We start from the raw sequence: 18,948 nt of genomic DNA, 5'->3' as shown, positions 1-18,948 counted from the left end.
CAGTTCAGGCAACAGAGAGTGTGGGTGGAAACCGGGCCAAGCCGTACTGCATCACATCTGCCGCCCCAGTGACCCACTTTATTGCAAAGGGTCCCCATTTCCCCCAAGCAGCACCACTAGCTTGGGGGCCAGGTGTTCAGTGCTTCCAGGGTTAGGTGGAGTGAGGCTTTCTCATTCAAACCGTGATGGGGGTGCAACCACAACCAATAGGGGCCATGTCAGAGTAAAGTCTGGGCTCTCTTCCAGTTCTGAAAGTCTACTTTCTGCCATGTTTATTCTAGAGAAGGGAAGAGAGTGAAGTGGGTCTCCCGTTAGGTCTGCTTGCTAGCGGTACTTTGCGGTCTCTTAGAGCTCCAGGCCTCCCTCATCAGAACGCAGCCCGGCCCTGTGGGTTCCATTCCTCCCACACAGCACCTTCAGAGGCTATCTGTCCAGACCAGACGTCTGGGAACAGAAACGAAGAGTGCATTGTGGGATATGAGGGGATTACACCCTGAGTCAGATGAGCTGTGGATGCATGACTGGTGGGGTGGGCGGACACGGAGGTCCTGGAAAATCTTTCTCCTCAGCCCCCTTCAGATCAACCCGCCTTCACTCAAACCGGAGTGCGGCAGGTGGGTTCAGATAACCATTTCTATCTTAGGAAAATTTTCTTTGAGGGCACAGAGGCCAGCATTCTCCAGGGCTCATGTGTTCTGTGCTTCAAACCGTGGCAGGGAAGGAAAAAAAAAAGCCAATAAGTTGGCCTTCGGGCTTGCTGCCTCGTGCAGTGGCTGGCCCATCACTCAGTTGTCTCTGGCTGTTATCTTGCAGATCCTTGGCTATGTGTGTGTGAGGGAGTGGCAGAGGAGGCTTAGTGCCCCAGAAACTTGATTTGTGGAGCAGGGCCTATGGTAGGGATTCATCACTGGAGACAACCTGCATCTGTCCTCACAGAGCTGGGCCTGTTTAAACATGTGAACGCCACTGTACCACAGACCCAGTGGCAGTGTCCCTGCAGAGCTGGCTGGGGGGGGGGTTGGGAAGCTTCTCAGATGCATATCTTCAACTCGTTTGCCTCTGTTTCCTTTGTCCTGCTGCCTGTCCCTGTCCTCCCTGTCCTCAGAGGTCCTTGCTGTATCCATTCTTCCCTCTAAGTGTGCCACCATAGCCACCTGCGCCCTCTGCGGTGGCTTTCTCATCCATGGGAACTGTTTTAGCCACAATGCTAACAGGTTCGTTTCATTTTTGAAAGTAATTTCCCCCCTCTGGAAATAGTGCCTGTGCAGGGAAGGCAAAGCTGTAGGTGTCACAAGGGGGGAACAAATCATGTTGTCTTAGTCCTCAAAGGGAACTCAGTTTTTGTAGGCTTTGCTGGGATTTATTCCTTATCCCCAACCCTCCCCATGCCTTTCACTCACCAGTACAAGAGGAATATCTTTCCACGTCAACGAATGTGTTTCTATGACAGCAATTTTAGGGCTGCATACTATTCCACAGTGTGGACATGCCACAGCTCACGGTTGTTCTGGGTGCGCAGTCAGTATTCAGCTTGCTAAACGCTCAGTTTAGAATTTGTTCCCTATTAATACCATTGCAGTTTTTCTTCACACAGTTTTGTCTTTGTTTTCTTAGCATATATTAATTATACGTAATGGTTTCATTATGGCATTTTCATAAGTGAATGTAATGTATTTTGATTGTGTTCACGTCTCTTTACTCTCTCTTGTCCCACTTCTAACTCCTGCTGACCCATTTTCTCTTTCCAACTAGCCCCTTTCTCCTTCCTATCATTTATTCATTTTTATTTATATTTGGTAAACCAATGAGTTTAATTAGGGTTGCCTGTATGACCCCTTGGTAAGGGGTCACTTTCAGGAACATGGGTATCTTCCAGTGGCTGGCTATGCCTCTGAAGAAAATGTCTCCTCCTCTCCCATTAGCTGCTCCTTAGGAGGGGTGGGTCCCCATGAGTCTGTCCTCTACCCAGGATGAAATGTTAATGGGCTCAGTCTTTGTACAATGTTTTATTATTTCCTGGAAGCAGGACTGTGAGGTCAGAGAGCCTGGTGCTAGCCATGGGGCGGGGTGGGGTGGGGTGGGGCGTGTTGCCTGCGCCAGGTGAGAGAGCTGGGGAAGGACACTGCCCTGAGAGCCAAGCTGTGGCTCTGCCACTCAGTGTCTGGGACTTGGAGGAGGAGATGACTTGTTCTGGGTATCGAGCCCTCTGTGCAGTGGGAAGGGCACCTTCCGTGCAGACCAACTGTGATGACGTAGATAAAGGGTTTGTATACAATATGGTTGAAGAAACATTCTTTCACCTTAGCTCTTTCCTCTTTCTAAGTATGCCTAGAGAGATCAGGCTTATTATACAAGGAAGAGTGGGGTGTGTGTGTGTGTGTGTGTGTGTGTGTGTGTGTGTGTGTGTGTTTGCATGTGTGTGCATGCGTGTTAGGGGGCAATCAGATCAGAGGATACATCTCAAGGGCAGTCAGATTTAAATGAGCACAGAGTGAGTGGATTCCTGTCTCCAGGGATATAGAAGAGTTTATATTGAGGTCTGTAGAGAAGTCATACTAGCAATGGTTCCTGGCTTAGGTTATGGGTCTGGAATGTTCTATGAGTCTCCTCTATGTGAGCTATTTCAATCTCACAGAAGGGTCATGAGATAGAAACTGCAGTTGTCTCCATCTTCTAGATGAGGACTGGGGAGAAGAGGGGTTAATAACTCTCCGGGGTCACACAGGGAGTAAGTGAGAGGTGGAATTTGATTGCAGCTGTGAATCTCCTCCCACCCCTCCCATCCCCAGTAATGATGCACTGTTCCATGTGGACCTTGAGTGTGCTCCACAAAGCACCTTCTCCTACTGTGTGGTCACAGCCTGTCTGTGTGTCTGTGCTCTCAGGCTACACAGTGTATCGTCTCGGGCAAGGACAGAGTCCTAGGCCAAATCCCTAGCACAGGGCTATCTCAAGCCCTTGATGAATGGCTGAGAAGGGAGCGTGCCAGGACAGGAGGCAGTCACCTTGTCCACAGCAGAGTGTGCAGTAGTGTGTGGCAGGTGTCTACGGCAGGAGGGCTTACGGGATGCCAGGCTGGGCTCGTCTGAAGGGTGACTGCACTGTCAAACTGGGGCCACTTAGGAAAGTTAATCTATAGGATGACTCAGGTGAGATGCCTGGAGCCTGGAGGGGGCTTTTCCAATCATGTGGGAGGAGATGAGAAGAAGCCTGGGCAGTACTGAGAGCAGGAACAAATGAATTGGGCAAATGAGACAGGCCTTGTGACAGGAAACCCACAGGATGGTGGGGTGGCTCAGCGGGCAAAACATTTGCCTTGAACACATGGCTACTGGAGTGTGCTTCCCAGAGCCCACATGGAATAGGCTGGGTGTGGCACGAAAGTTTGAAATCCTAGTGCTGAAGAGGCAGAGACAGGCGGACCGCAGGGGTTTGCTAGGTAGCAAGCCTAGCCTTTTGGCAAGTTCCAGGCAAGTGAGACTCCGTCCTCCTAATAAGTGGATGGTGCTTGAGAAGTGACGGTTGATTGTCATCTGGCCTCCTGAGGGGGAGGGGAAGGGGCGCAGAGGAGGGAGAGAGACAGAGAGGCAGAGATAGAGGTGGGGGGAAGAAAGAAAGACAAGAGAGGAGACCCCACAGAACCCGGCAATGGTTGAGAGCAGGAGGGTTGCCTGAGAGTGGAGAGAGAGGCATTGATGACCCCTGACCTCTTGGGCTTGATATGCTGAGACATGAGAGAGGCTTAAGTGGAACATTTTGAAAGAAGGACATTTGGAGAGTGATGGAACTTTGCCATGAATGCTGAAGTGTCAGGAGGCCCGGGCAGGAAGTCTAACAGAAGCCTTGGACTTTGGTTTCTCTAAAGGTGCTAGAAGTCCCTCAGGGTGGCCTCAGAGTCACAAAGTCTGCTCTATGCCTAGTGCAGCCTTTCTTGGGTCGTCATGAAGGCTTAGCAGGTTATAGAGTCCCAGAGAGGGGACACCCACAAGCTTCCAAGAAGTAAGAGCTGCCACTGTGGTAACTGGGTCTGATTCTTGACTCTTCTCTGTTTATTTTCCCCAGGAATGTTGACCATTGGATTACTTAATTATTTTTATATAATTAAATCATATTTTATTCTTTATTGGAAGAATTAATGAAAGACATGGTAACATGGGCCTCCCCTCCCTAGAAATGAGGATTCAGACACTGCCTTAAGACAATGGTTGAGCCAGGCAGTGGTGGCACTTGGGAGGGAAAGGCAGACGGATCTCTGAGTTCAAGGCCAGCCTGCTCTACAGAGTGAGTTCCAGAATATCCAGGGCTACATAGAGAAACCCTGTCTCCAGGGGATGGGTGAAAGAAGATGGTTCTGGAGTCAAGAGCCCAGGATTTGAAGCCATGCCATGTCATTTCCTAGCTGTGACCTTGGGCATATTCAAAAGTGATGACATTGATACAAGTGCTAGAGTTTCTAGGAAGGCTCAATAAGAGTGCAGAAAAGCAGCAGTTCATTGCCTGCATCATGGATATTGTCAATAGATATTTATTTTCTTTATACACACCGACAAGGGCACTTAGCACCCCAGGGGAATCCCTGGTTGGTTCTGTGAACCAGGGTTTGGAGTTGTTAGATCTAGGAATGTAGAACTGAGTGAGTTGGCAAAAACAGCTAGCGATCTGGAGCCCATGTCATGGGTCAGGTCCTGAATGTGTCCTACATGATCTTGGACTGACACAGGCCTTACCCTGACTTATCACTTCTGTCACCGCCATTTTATAGACAAGGAAACTAAGGCTTAGGTGAAGTCACTTCCCCTAAGACAAGGGGCAGATTGCCAGCGTTCCACTGCCATGTTTCTCAGTAGGGCAGGAAACTAAACAGTTTGGTTTGGGGGCACCTGCATCTCTCTTCCGGGCCGCTCAGAAGCAAGTTACATAGTATCTTGAAATGAAAGACTTGTATCAGCTCCCTCTTCTTCCTGTTATTCACTGGGAGCTGTATTCACATATAATAAATTCCCAAAGAAGCAGGACAGCTCCCTTGGTTACAACTGGACTCAGTGGTTACTAAGGTACTGGGCCTGGACTCACATAATAAAGACGGGTGCCAGGCCTTGAGATATGTGTCTGTAAAAATGCAGGATGTCAGCTGTATGTGGTGGTATATACCTGAGATCTTAGTACTTGGGAGGCCAATGCAAGGAAATCAGGAGTTCAAGGCCAGCTTTGGCTACATAGTGAGTTCAAGGCTAGCCTATGTTACATGAGGCCTTATTGCAACAAAGGAAAAAAAACCTACAAAAATGTAAGGATATTTCAACTTACCATGCCCCCAGCTCCTGACTTCGCAGGAATGCAGGCCTTGCTAGGTGTCAGCAGACCCTGGGCAGATGTTGTGGCTACGAGCATATATAATTTTTCTATCATAGCTGAGGGGGTAAGAGACCCAGGGGCCACACAGACCTTTCAAGGCAGAGAGAAAACAGCCACGAGGAACTAGAATGGAGAGGACTTAGAAGGAATCCGATCCAGGATCAATATTTTTTACAGTGTGGTTTGTCCAAGGATCTAGAGAGGGTTTGTTTATAAAAGAGCCAGAACTGGATCACAGGGCTCCTGGAGGCAACCAGCTCATCTGGAGTCCAGTCTTTGAGGCCCACCCTAGTGTGGAAGCTTGGGCTGGCCAGAGAGGGGCTCCTTACCATTTGCACAAGTGCAGGTGCAAACGTTGCAGGTGCTGGATGAATCTTTCATTTCTCTTCTTTTGGGTCCTGTGGAGCCATTGTGGGCTCTTAAAGAAAGCCCAGTCATTTAAAATGGTCCTTGGGAATGAACAAGCCCACCTTGAGATGCATCTCTCCTGTTTTGTTTTTGTTTTTGTTTTTGGCCTCAGTTTATAGTAAAGTCACACAGAACTTTTCTCACTTTGCTCCCTACTTAGGCAACTGGGTGGGGGCTCTCCTCTACCCCTCGATGGCACTGCAAAGAGGACAAAGAGACACCCCTGGCCAGGTGTGTAGAGCGCCAAACATCTATCAGCCAGCCTGGTAGTGCACGGTTCTTCTGACCAAATGGTATGCACGAGGCCCTGCAGGCTGTGGGGTCCACTCTGAGGTAGTAAATAGGAGAGAGTATGACGACATGATTATGAAGGTCCCAGCAGAGTAAAAGCAGGGCAGGGCACGGACCTCAACTTCCCTTCTCACTCTGCTTCTTCCTGGCAAATGGCCAGATGCAGAATGAAGGCCCCTGGGAAAAGCAAGCTATGGAGGTCAGCCCCAGGCACTGGGAGAGCCAGGGACAGGAGTGACAAGGCAGAAAACACACGGCACATCTTCCAGCTGTATTCTGCAAAGGCAGACAGACAGACCTGGGTTTGAATCCTGGCTGTGCCAATCTGGGGAGTCATTTATCCCTTTCCACCCTTGGGTTCTTCACCTGTAAACGGGATCCACATCTTGTAACTGTAGGGGTTGGGGGCTGCCTGTCTGACGGCAGTTACGATGCCTCCGGCCAGCAGCAGTAGATGCTGGGCGCTGTGATTTGTGTCCTAGCTGGAGGAGTGGAGCTGTAGAGGGAAGGGGCTGCGTGTCTGTGCCATGGGCAGACGCTGGGAATGCGATGCGCCTCGTGGCTCCCAAGGCCTCGGCTTTGTCTCTTGGACACTCATCCTGTAATTGCTTTCAGTCGCTGCTTTCTGTCTCTGGGAACCACGGGCTCAGATACCCACTGCGTGCTCCAAGTTGGGCTGATGAAAATGTGCCAGAGTCATTAAGTTATCAGTAGGGAAGGCAGCCGCTTCTCCCCGGCAGGAAGGATTCTGCTGTCTGCTGTAGCTGGCTTTGTTCACAGAAACTGCCACCCCCCACCCTCACCCCCTCCACCCAGTCCCGATTGGAGTGGAGTAGGGGGATAGGGGACATGCTGTCCCTGCTCTGGGACAACACTGATGGCATTCGTAACTCTAGCCTGGAGGTCCCATGTGGAGAACCCAGCTCTGGACCAGGAATGTGGGTAAAGCTATTTCTGCAGCTTGACAGATGGATCTGCCCCAGGGGGAAGGAGAGAGAGGGAGGCAAGCTGGACTTCCCTTGTCACAGCCATTGCTCTCCACGCGCGCTGCGCCAGGAACACAAAATCCAGGTGCTGGCTTGCCAAGGTGAAAAGAAGGACCTTAGGCTGTGCGCAGATGGGGCCGACTGGTCCCAGGGGTGATGGCTGCGGAGGTACATGACGTAGAGCAGTGGGCCCTGGGGAGGGAGACTATAGAAGGAAGCTGGGGGTTCAGCCCTCTCTGCATGCTTCAGCAGTCTTGGGGCTTAGTCTGATTCCCTGAGACAGCTCCTTCCAGAGCAGGAGTGCCGACTTGATGAGATGGGAGCAGATGGCGACAGTACTTCATTTTCAGAATGTTATTCTTCTCCTTACCTTCTTTCCTACCCTACACCATTACCCCACACTTCGGAGGAGAAGCAGCCAGCTCCCTCCCTTTTGGGGTTGATTGTCTCTGCTGAGCCCCTCTGATGGCAGTGGGGGGGGGAATGACAGCTGATGGTGACTGAGACTTACCATGGATCCACTTTTAAATTGTTGTCGTACATCTTTCTCCTTGTGGGGAGGTAGGCGTGCTGTCACAGTGAGCCCATTCCAGAGAGGGTACATGGTGCAGGGAGGCTTGGCAGCTCACCGAGATCATGTAGTCAGCAGTCTCAGGCAGAGTTCGAACCCACCCAGTTCAAACCCACCCAGTTCAGATGCAGACTATTCAGATGTCGGCGCAGTTCCCCCTTCTCCAGTGACAAAACCGGCACGACAAAATTGGCACAATGACCAGTGAACTGCCCCAGGCAGACTTCCAGGGATCCACTCTTGATTCAACCACTTGGGGCCTAGGTTCACCCTGGTGGATTTAAAGCTTTCAAGTGGAGCAACATATTGCCACATCTCCACTCCCAGATTTCCAGGGCAAGGTTAGACCCAGAGGGACTGGGGGGAGAGCTCAGTTGGTGAACTTTTCGCTCTACAAGTGTAAGGACCCGAGTTTAGTTCCTGGAACCCACGTAAAAAGCTAGGTGTGGTAGTGTGCGCTTATAATCTGAGCACTGGAGATATATAGACAGGTGTTCCTGGGCTCACTGGCCAGCTAGTCTACCCTATAGAGAACTCCAGGATATAGAGAGCATCCCCTATGCATGCACACATGACGCACGTGCACACACACATATGCACAGAAGTATTTCAAGATGGTAGCCACAGAGCATGAAACCCATATGCTGGGTATCAGAATTGAATGAAGTTGGCCCTTAGTGTTTGGAGTGACTGGAAAGTAGGATTAAACACAGGAAGTTAGTGTCCTCTCTAGCTTGCCTACAGCGATCAGCACGGGATTTCTAAAGCAGGTTGTCCCATCAAAGTGTTGCACTCTGACTCCATTGCTATTCCATCAGAATTAATCACGGACTCTTGACCTCCTCTCTCATCCCCTGATGATGTCATTTGGAAGACTAGGTTTTAGCATCAGTAGCTTTGTTTGGAGCTCAGTGTCCTCTCCATTAACTCCAGTTCCTCCTAACTCGCCTCTCAAGCTGCCCTCCCCAGCTGCCTCCCTTCAGCCTGTGACCTGCTCATAAACCACCCTGGTAACTCTTCATATCCCCTTCCTCGCCAGCTGCCCTGTCCCCTCTGGAATGAGTGGTCTGTTAGGCTGTGCTTCCTCCTTGTTTCCCGGAGCATGCCAACCATCTCAGCTTTGTCTCAGCTTCCAGAAGGTCAAGGCTTATCTTCTTGCTGTGGTGGCCTCCCAAGGGCCATATGCAGTAGTCCCTTCTTGCTCTCCATCTCTTGGCCGTCCATAGTGCTGCTGCCTCTAAGCCTGAGTCTGCTCGCCTTTAAGATTGGTGCCCTTGTTCCTTTTCTGTTGCCGTGATACAACACCATGACCAAGGACACCGATAGACGTAGCTTGTCTTTTGCGATTTTGCAGGTTTTCCTCTTTTCCACCCTTTCAGGCCCTTAACGCTTGACGAGAGAGAGACAGAGACAGAGAAAGAGAGAGAGAGAGAGAGAGAGAGAGAGAGAGACAGAGAGAGACAGAGAGACAGGGAGAGGGAGAGAGGGAGGGAGAGAGAGAGACAGAGACAGAGACAGAGACAGACAGAGGGACAAGGATAGGGACAGGGAGAGAGGAGAGAGACAGAGACACAGAGAGACAGAGACGGAGAGGGAGAGGGAACGATCCTTGAGTAAAGTCACAGGGCAGAAGGGGGACATTAGACAACTTCTTGCTGATTAATGTGTCGAGTTCCTTGGAGCAAGTTTGACTTTTTGCCATAGGAGATCTAATTTCCTCACCTTGTTCCTTCTTTGCATGTGGCACTTAAACAACTGTAACCAATAGTCAACCAGCCCCACCCTGCCTCTCAGGTACCCAGCCCCACCCTGCCTCTCAGGTCCCCAGCCCCACCCTGCCTCTCAGGCCCCCAGCCCCACCCTGCCTCTCAGGCCCCCAGCATGTATATGCCCTCTGAAAGGTCCCCAAAATTTCAAACATCACATAATTGTTCAGACTACCCACAGCGGGCAGAATCTTGCCCCTGCTAGAGCATGAGGTAAAACCCAAGGAGCTGTTGTGGACATCTGGAGCAGCCCCAAATCCCACATCTGAGATAAAAACAAAAACAATCATAATATTTCTGCTTGCTTTTTAAAGGAACCCAAAATTCCAAAATTCTTGCTATGGAAGCAGGAATTTATTTGGGCTTTTAGTTTCAGAGTTCAGAGTTCATCATGGCAGGGAATCATGGTAGCAGGCGGCAGGAACAGGTGAGAACTCACGTCTTGAACCACAAGCAGGAAGCAGAGAGAGTGAACTTGAAATGGTTAAAGCTTTTAAACTTCAAGGTCCACCTCCCACCCCCAATGACGTATGTCCTCCAGTAAGTCCATACCTCCTAGGCCTCCCAAACAGCCCTGCCAGCTAGGGACCAAGTGGGGGACATTTCTCATTCAAGCCACCACCATGGGTTAGCTGCGGCTCCCATACTTCTGTCCTGAAAGCCCCCTGCCGTGGCACGTGCTTCTGGCTCTCACGTGAGTCTTTGTTAACTAATCTAAAAAGTAAACTTAAGTCTCCACCTCTGTAGGTCCTCCCACAGTTTCCCTTGCTGTGTATCAACAACCGTAACTTCCCGTGCCACAGTGCCTATAGCCCAACCACATCCCTTTCCGCAAGAATAAAAGTACCACAGGCTAACCCATTTTTTTTCTTCCTTAAGTTTCATTTTTCTCCTCTATTCTAACAGCTCACCCAAATCAGGAATCAGGCGTCTTCCTTACTTCCCTTAGCTGACATCCAAGTGCCTGTCGCAGTCAGACTCCATGCTGGCCATTGCAGACGGAACGTGTGTGAATGTATAGGGTCTGTCTCACTGGCTGCCTGTAGGGGTGATGTGGATTAGTCCTCGGAAGGTGAACACCAGGGTCCTGATGATTGGCAGGACCTCCCTGGGGAAGGGCATTAGAACGAAGAGTTGAAGGATGATTAGACGCTCATCAGGCAAACTGGGGGTGGGGAGTAGGTGATGCAGAGGGAAGAGCATGCTCGAAGTCTCTGTGGTAAGGAAAAAGCTGCTTGAGAAGTAAGCAGGAAGGCAAGGAGGAGGCAGGACCTAGTGCCAGATGAGGCCAGAGTGCACCTCAGAGACAGCCATGATAGTTGGCACCACATTGCATTCTTACTCTGCTTTCTACCAGGTTCTGCCTTGAATCCCTCTCCTCACAATTCACTTCTACCCATAAGGCCATTTTTTCACCCACCAGCAAGGCAAATGGTGTCCTGCCACCTTTAAATTCGTCCTGCCAGCAGTAAGCTAGAGTACGGACCAGATTAACTTTATGCTCTAGGCTAACTGCCTCCCTCAATCCTCATTGTCAGGATGGAGCCAAGCCCACTGCCTTTCTGTTAGCTCTCTCCACCCACACCCCTCTCCTTACTCCAGCTTTCTCCAATGGCTCCCGGTACCAAATGGCTATGCTCTGGAGCCGCAGGCCAGTCTTGCTCACCTCATGCCCTCCTACAGGGCGTTCTTACTCTAGGAATCCGTTCTCCCCAGCTCAAGCTGTCTGCTGCCCCTCTCAGATACCCCCTCAGCCATGCCTGCCCACACAGCCTTGTCACATCTCTCCTTTATAGGCACATCTCTTTGTCTAGACCGAGAGCTCCTTGGAGGAGAGGGGTCTGGGCCCCGTTGTCTTTGTCTTTTCGGTGCCACTGAGCTAGCATGTGTTAGCGTTTGTTGTTGGAGGCCTAGTGATGAAGGGCATTGTTCAAATGAGCCATGAAAGATGAGGCTCCATCCTGAGGCACTTTACAAGGGAGTCTGGCTTCCAGGACCCTTCCCTGAGCTGCCTGGATCTGTATCTTCTAGTGACCAATCCAATGCCTCAAGGAAGGGTCTACCCTATACCCATATACTAGGAAGGTAAGTAGACCAGGTTGGTTAGAGTCAGGCCTAAGTCTTCTCAAGCTTTAGAACTAAGAGCTTCCAGGATAATGTGGGTTCCCTGGTTTATCGAGCAGGTGGTTGAGTATCCCCCATAATCCCCATCGCTTCTGATTCAGGGGCTGGTGTGTGTGTGTGTGTGTGTGTGTGTGTGTGTGTGTGTGTGTGTGTGTGTGTGTGCTTGTCTGGGAACCACACATGTTGAGAATCTGTGCTCTAGCAAAGGACTTCATTCTCCAGGGTACCACCCTGTACAGTGTTAGGGGAGGAGATGGACGCCGTCACTAGGGTTCGGCTTTGTAGGTGTTAGAGTCATTAGTGTGAGATTAGTGTTTGTCTTAGTTTAAGGTTTCCATTGTTGGGATGAGACCCTATGACCACGACAACTCTAATAAAGGAAAACATTTAATTAATTTCAGAGGTTCAGTCCATTACCATCCTGGCTGGAAGCATGGCATCATGTAGACAGACATGGTGCTGGGAAAGGAGCTGAGAATTCTACGTCTTGATCTGCAGGCAGTGGAGGGGGACTGTGTACCACACTTGGATAGAGCTTGAACATAGGAGACTTCAAAGCCCACCTCTCAGTAACACACTTCCTCCAACAAGGTCACACCTACCCCAGCAAGGCCACACCACCCAGTAGTGCCACTCCCTCTAGGCTAAACATTCAAACACATGAGTCTACGGGGGCAGCCGTATTCTAACCACCACAGTGCGGCTAGATGGATGAGACACCATGGGCTTGCCTGCACTCCTGGCTCTTGTCTCTCCCGCAGTGTCTCTATGTCCTCTCGCCAGCCAATCAACAAATATATTCTGTAGAATGTGCACAGCAGCAGATGAGGCGGAGCTGAGGAAATCAAATAAGTCAGTAGGGAAGCACCCTGAAGGGAAGACTGTAGGTGTAGCAGGATCATTACCCAAGTCCTGGGGAGGAGCACCTGTTCTGAAGGGTGGGGAGTTCTCATCCCTGGAGCCCAGAACAGGCTTCTGGACTGTTAGTGGGATAATCTTAGTGGATGGTTAGTAGAGTGACAGTTAAGATCTTGAGATGCTGTGATTAAGAAAAAGGCGCAGTGGTTGGCCCGGCAGTGCATGAACAGTTAGCTCACTTAGGGTCGTGGGTGGATCCGCAGAGGGCCCAGGCGGCCTTGTGCAAACACTGAAAGCCTCTCCAGTTTGAATCGCCATGCATTCCTCATGTGTGTTTGGTGACTAAGTGGATTCATATCCGATGACCGTGTAATTTGTTACTTATTGACCTCAGATCATTTAAAAGGTTAAATGGAAAAAGCCACAAGCAGGCAGAGAGTGTATCTCAGGGGCCTCTTTAGGTCCTGCTTCCTAAGTCACATGGGACTGAGATGCAAGGCACCATCTTAGTTTGTTTTGAGAGAGGGAGTGAGGGAGAGGAGGGACACACATACACACACATGTACACACACACACACACACACACACACACACAGAGAGGAGAGAGAGAGAGAGAGAGAGAGAGAGAGAGAGAGAGAGAGAGAGCGTTTGAATTTATAGCTGCCAAGCCCCCAGCTTGAATTTTAAACACTCGTCAAGGATGTCCAACCAATGCCAGATTCTACAGAACAGGTTGAGGGATCAAAGTTCTTCTTTGGGAGGGTCCAGCCCTTTAGATGTGACAAACAAGGCTGATGTCTCTTGCCCATTAGTTACCATTTATCGAATGACTATTATGTTAGACTCTGAGATTCTTTACAAATACTATTAATGATCTTTTGATTAGCCTTCAAAATGAGTATTATTATCTTCATTTCCAGAGGAAAGGCACCCAGAGAGAGTACGTGTCTTGTCCAATTTCACGTAGCAAAACTTACTCATTTGGTTTTTGGAAGTTGACTTGGCTGTAGAATCAAGCCCATAAAGACAGTTCAAAAATTAAAGCTCTCCGCGTCTGAGTTCCAATGCAGTATTATCAAGTTGACTCCAGCAGTGTATCAGTTGAACAGTACACGCTGACCAAATGGAGTGTGTTCTAGGAATGCAGGAATGGTTCGATAATAGGAAATACTAGGAAACCAACCTAATTCACCATATCCATAAACTAAAGAAACACCAAGCATTAGCAGATGCTTAAAGGGCAGTCGATAAAAACTTTCTATAATAAGATTCTAAGTCAGGAGTAATAGGAACGTCTTAAATTTAATAAAGGCTAAAAATTAGCTACCAAGTCATTCAAGGCATGAGACACTAGATCCGGCCTCATAGAAATAGGAGACGTCCAATTCTGCCACTTGAAACTATTGTTCTGGCTATTACTCAAAATGAATTATGCTAATTAGAAGTAGTTTACTTAAATAAGGGAGAGAAGAGATGGTGCTATTTAATTTTGCCAACCCTAGGAGAATCTGAGGAAAAGACAAGCTCTGAGAAGTCCTTATGGTAGTGCCTAGTGGTGCTTCTCCTTATAGTGGTGGTCATGGCCACTGAATTTGCATGGCTAGAACTGAGGTTTGAATATAGGTCTGATCCTGAAGTCCTGCTCTCCCTCCCCATGACGTATTTATGGTCTCTGGTGACAGTGATCTGGGAGAGAGTCCCTCAGAGCAGCCCATCCCCAGTGCTCCAGCAAAGTCCGCTTGGCTTGGTCTGCTGGGCGGGCAAGCAAGACTGACCATTTGGGACCACAGTTCGACTTTGAAGACCCAAAAGCTTCTGTTCTTGACAATCCTACCCCCAAAGCCTGAGGTCTGGGCTGAGTGTGTGGAAGGCATGGTTGGCGGACTGCCCCGAGGTCACTCTGCCTGCCTTTTGCTCTCTAGGTCCCGGGCAGCTGGAATACTGAGCAACCCCCTTCCTTCTTGCTTCTAAGATGCCATTTTAATATTATCAGTTGTCTTCTGTCTAAAGTCTCATTTGAGAGAGGCCTGGGGGTGCCAGGGGCTAATTAGGAGCATTGAGGTCACAAGCTCTTGGCTGCTCCAGTCCCCAGGATGCCTCAGTCTCATTGTGCTCGTGGTGAGGCTGGAGCACATTTTCCTGGCATAAGTCACAGGGTGATACATGGAGAACGTTACCCAGTGGAAACTTTCCTACTTCATACAGACTCAACCACAGGGCAGCAGATGGGTCACTGCCGAGGAATCCAGGAGACCTGGGTTCTGGTGGCTCCTCTGCTGATGTGTGTGCTATGCACGTCACTTAGTGTTACGGGCCGCTTTGCCTCATTGGTGACCTGAAATGTTGGACTGGGTCGGCTTCCGGTGATAATTGGATTCAAAGTTAGGAGGACCATGCCCATCTGCGTGCACAGGCTGGGAGCATGGCTTAGCAACGGAGCACTTGCCTAGCCTCCCTAGCTCCACAGCAAGCACAGTCACACAGTGCTCGCCTAAGTACTCTGTGCTGTGTCCGTGAGTCATGTGGTTACAGTGGTATGGGTCTGAAGGTAGGAATAATTTTTAAGGGGAAGTCTGGCTCTGGTGTAGACCACTGGGGACAGTCGCCCTGGAGTATGAAGAGAGTGACCAAAGAAGTTGCCAACATTGTCCTTCATCGCGTCTTCTCTTTGCTTCTCTAGTCTGTGGCAAGCGCTACAAGAACCGGCCGGGACTCAGCTACCACTATGCTCACACTCACCTGGCCAGCGAGGAGGGAGATGAAGCCCAAGACCAGGAGACCCGATCCCCACCCAACCACAGAAACGAGAACCACAGACGTGAGTTTCCGCTTGTAAGGTTAGGGCATGAGGGACGGGATGGGTAGTTTGGGTACCAATCTTTTTCTTTCCACTCTGGAATCTGGCAGTAAAAACCAATGGGTCCCGGTGGTCTGCAGTAAGTTGACTCCTAAGCTCAGCCAGCTACCACACGTATGGCTGAGCTGAGTTACCAGCTAAGTGCAAGCAGGTCAGAATGCACGTGATCAGCCTTGTCTCCAGAGAGAGGCGGGCTGATGCATGAGTGTCCAGCAGAAGGGGAGTGTCCTCACCTGGCCGCTGGCAGAGGCTAGACCTGTCCACCTCTTCCCTCAGCTTCAGAAGGTTCACTCACAATTGTTGAGTATTGGTGGGTTGCTATGGTTTTCCTGTATGGGTCACTACTTAGGGTACAGAACCCACCGGCTGTTGATGGATATGTCACTTGGGATGACACTTGGCTCTGAAGACTCAAAGTGATCTTGTAGGTCTGTGTGTCTATTCTTCCCCTCCTTCCTCTTCTAGTTATGAATTAGGAATCAAAGTGGAGCTTAGCGTTTACCACCTGACTGGCTCTCCACCATGTATTTTGGTTTCTGGGCTGACAGAAACCTCAAAGCAGGATGTGGTCATGGAATTGTTAAGCTTGCTTCAAGATCTGGGCCTTACTGAGATCACTGGAGGGAAGGGTATCCGTGGACGTATGGTGTGGGCTTTGTTTTCTTTATGCAAGTCGTTGGTACATTTTCTTTTAGTTTTTTTAGATATAGTTTATCATTTCATGTATGTGAACATTTTGCCTGCATGCATGTGTGTGCACTACATGCATGTACAGTGCCTACTGATGTCAGAAGAGTGTGTTGGGTTTCCTGGGATTGAAGTGACAGATGATGGTTGAGAGCCACCAGGTGGGTGCTGGGAATTGAACTTGAGTCCACTGGAAGAGCATTAAATGCTCTCAACCACTGATCCACCTCTCCAAACCCTGGGAGATGTAAGTATGTATTGTATGTATGTATATATGTATATAAATATATATGTATACATATAATAATATATGCATGTATATAAGTAATATATATATTATATATATTTTTATGTACCTTAAAGTGAACCAAGAGTGTGACTTGTAAAGTGTCCAGATTCTAAATTTAAAGTTGACTCCTGTGTGGTTGAAGCTGTCAGCTTAACTGACAGCAGATGGACACTTTCACCAAGTACTTGAGATCATGGACACACACACCCTTGTCCGAGACCTTTGTTTGGATTTGTGCGTGCTTCTTGGTCTACACCCGTGTTCACTGGTAATGCTGACTTCTTTATTAGTATGCTATGGCTAGCAGCAAACATCTCAGACCCGTAGTCTTAAGTACAGAAATTAAGCTTTCATAGATCTGGGGGCTTGAAAAACCAAGGTCAAGGTACTGTCGAGTTGGTTTCTTGAACTTCTCTCCTTGGCTTGCAGAAGGCTGTCTTTTGGCAGTTCTGCTCATTTCTCTCTGTGCACATATATTCTGGGGTCTCGATTTTTTTTTTTTTTTTTTGGTCCATGTAACCTCTTCTTATAATGTCACCAGGCAGACTGGATAAGACTCACCCCTAATAGCTGTGCTCTCTCTCCCTCTCCCTCTTTCTCTCCCTCTCCCTCCCCTCCCCTCCCTCTCCTCTCCCTCTCCCTCCCTCCCCTCCCCTCCCTCCCCTCCCCCCCCCTCCCCTTCCCCTCCCCTCCCCCCTCCCCTCCTTTCCCTACCCCCCCCCTCTCCCTCTCCCCTCCCTCCCTCCCTCCCTCCTTTCCTCTCTCTCTCCTTCCCTCCCTCTCCCCTTTCCCTCCGCCCCTCTCTGTGTGTATGCCTCTGTCTGTCTGTCTGAATGTCTATCTGTCACACTTTCATGGGCTCTCAGTTGCTTTTCACTTTAATTTTTGAGACCGAGTCTCTCACTGAATGTGCATGTCACTGATTCGGTGAGCCTGGCTATGGAGAGCGCCAGAGGTCACCGGTCTCTGAGCTCTGGGATTATGGGCATGTGTAGCTGTTGCCATCTTTCCCCATAGGTTCGGGGGTGTCTACACTCAGTTGTCATGTCCACTTTACCAGCCTAGCTGTCTCCTCAGCTCCAATGGCCTCATTTTACCTTTACTTTGTTTATTTTTAAAAGAAGATTTCTTTTCACTGTGAATTATGTGAAAGGGGAGGGGGGTGGGGGATGTGCACATGAGTGGAGTGCATGTGGAGACCAGAAGAGGGCGTCAGATCCCTGAATCTGGAGTTATAGGTGGTTGTCAGTCACCCTGTGTAAGCTCTAGAGACTGGATAAGGCCGGTGCACTCCCTTAACCACTGAGCCATCTCTCCGGCACTTTAATTACTTTCTTTACCTCTCTCTCTCTCTCTCTCCATTAGAACCAAATGCCAAAGTACTAGAGGTTAAGCTGCAGTAGAGAAATTTGGAGTTGGGGAAAACACATCCCGTGACATTAATTTGTTTCCAACTTTGAGGGTTCAAGCTTTTAATGTGACAGACCCTTGTTTTCTCACCTCCTGTTGCCATCTGGGCAGAATCTGGGAAGCAGGGCTGGAGGAGGAGGAGGATGGCTTCGCTCTTTCTGCACCAGATCTGAGTCTCCATGACACCCAGCTCGCTGCCTGCACTTTGGGAGAGTTTTCCTTCTCTGTCAGGGAAGAAAGCCTATCTGTACTGAGGCGGCTGGCAGTGCCCTTCCCCTTCCTGTCTCTGGTCTAAGTGTCTAGGAAGTCGTGAGGAGCTGTTGCCTCCTACCAGGAAGAGGCTGGAAATGATCTTTGGTTTTAGGTGTTATCTGGAAAGCAGAGATTAATGACTCATCTTCTCTCCAAAGCTCCTCTCAGCTTTCTTGCTCATTCCCGCAGCGCTAGCCTGTCTCTTGCACTTCTTCAATGCCTGGCCTTGCTCCTGTGTTCAGGTATCCCATTTTATAATGTTCAAATGGTTTCTCCTTTGAGTCGTGTTTGCCCAGTTCCCCTACAGTGCCCACAGCCAGCGGTGTCTGTGCACACACATGCGTGTATGTATGTACACATGTACACCTTGGCAGCAACAGTAAGTGGAAGGAGGCAGTCCCCTTCCTGGCTGTTCCTGAGATCTCCTCCAGGTAGGCTTCTGTGACCAGCACTGACATTCTTTGTCCTTCCAATCAGGATCTTGAATGCAAACTTATCATTAGGTATCTGTGTCCTCCTTAGGTGTCCCTGGGGAAATAGCATGGGTTTGCTTAATAAAGAGACTGTGCTTTTCCTTTTCCAATGTCCCATGCTGGTCTCTATCCATCTGTGGGCCTATGGATAAGCAACACACTCTGGTTCATCCTTGTCTTCTTTCCTTTTTTACCTTGCTGATGAAACACCAGCTTCTCACAAAGCGTCACATGACTGACTGAAACAGAATAGCCCTATCTGGGCTCATCTCGGTTCTCCCCATACAAAGATGGTTCCAGAATCCTCAGAAAGATCCTTTATTTTATTTGATTTTTTTAATGATGTCTTCTCACAACTTCACCCCCTACCCACCCCTGAGAACTCCATGACCAGCCCTAATTTCATACATAGGGAAGTGGATGCAGCAGATAAGCTCTTAGTGTCTGGAGAAGCCATCTTCCCCTAGGCCCAGTTTCGCTGAACAAACCCCATGGCAGCTGCTCACCCTGGCTTTTGTGGGCCACACACATACCACTGATTTTGCTTGCCGCTCCAAATGTGCACTCTGTTTCCTCCCACATGCCCCTGGTGAGCAGGCCCCCACCATTTTCCTGTGAGCA

At 49.5% G+C, this 18,948-nt stretch overlaps 1 protein-coding gene across 4 annotated transcripts in view; it reads left to right on the top strand.

The window, feature by feature from the left end:
* Positions 1–18,948, top strand: part of Dpf3 (double PHD fingers 3) — a 274,033-nt gene that overhangs the window by 178,678 nt on the left and 76,407 nt on the right. For all 4 annotated transcript variants that reach the window (XM_032908086.1, XM_032908088.1, XM_032908089.1 and 1 more), the window contains exon 7: positions 15,040–15,177. In XM_032908086.1, the coding sequence (XP_032763977.1) occupies positions 15,040–15,177 (138 nt within the window). The remainder of the gene's footprint in view (positions 1–15,039; positions 15,178–18,948) is intronic.

Source organism: Rattus rattus, chromosome 7 (assembly GCF_011064425.1).
Source record: "Rattus rattus isolate New Zealand chromosome 7, Rrattus_CSIRO_v1, whole genome shotgun sequence".
NCBI lineage: Eukaryota > Metazoa > Chordata > Mammalia > Rodentia > Muridae > Rattus > Rattus rattus.
This window is presented reverse-complemented; position numbering and strand designations above follow the sequence as displayed.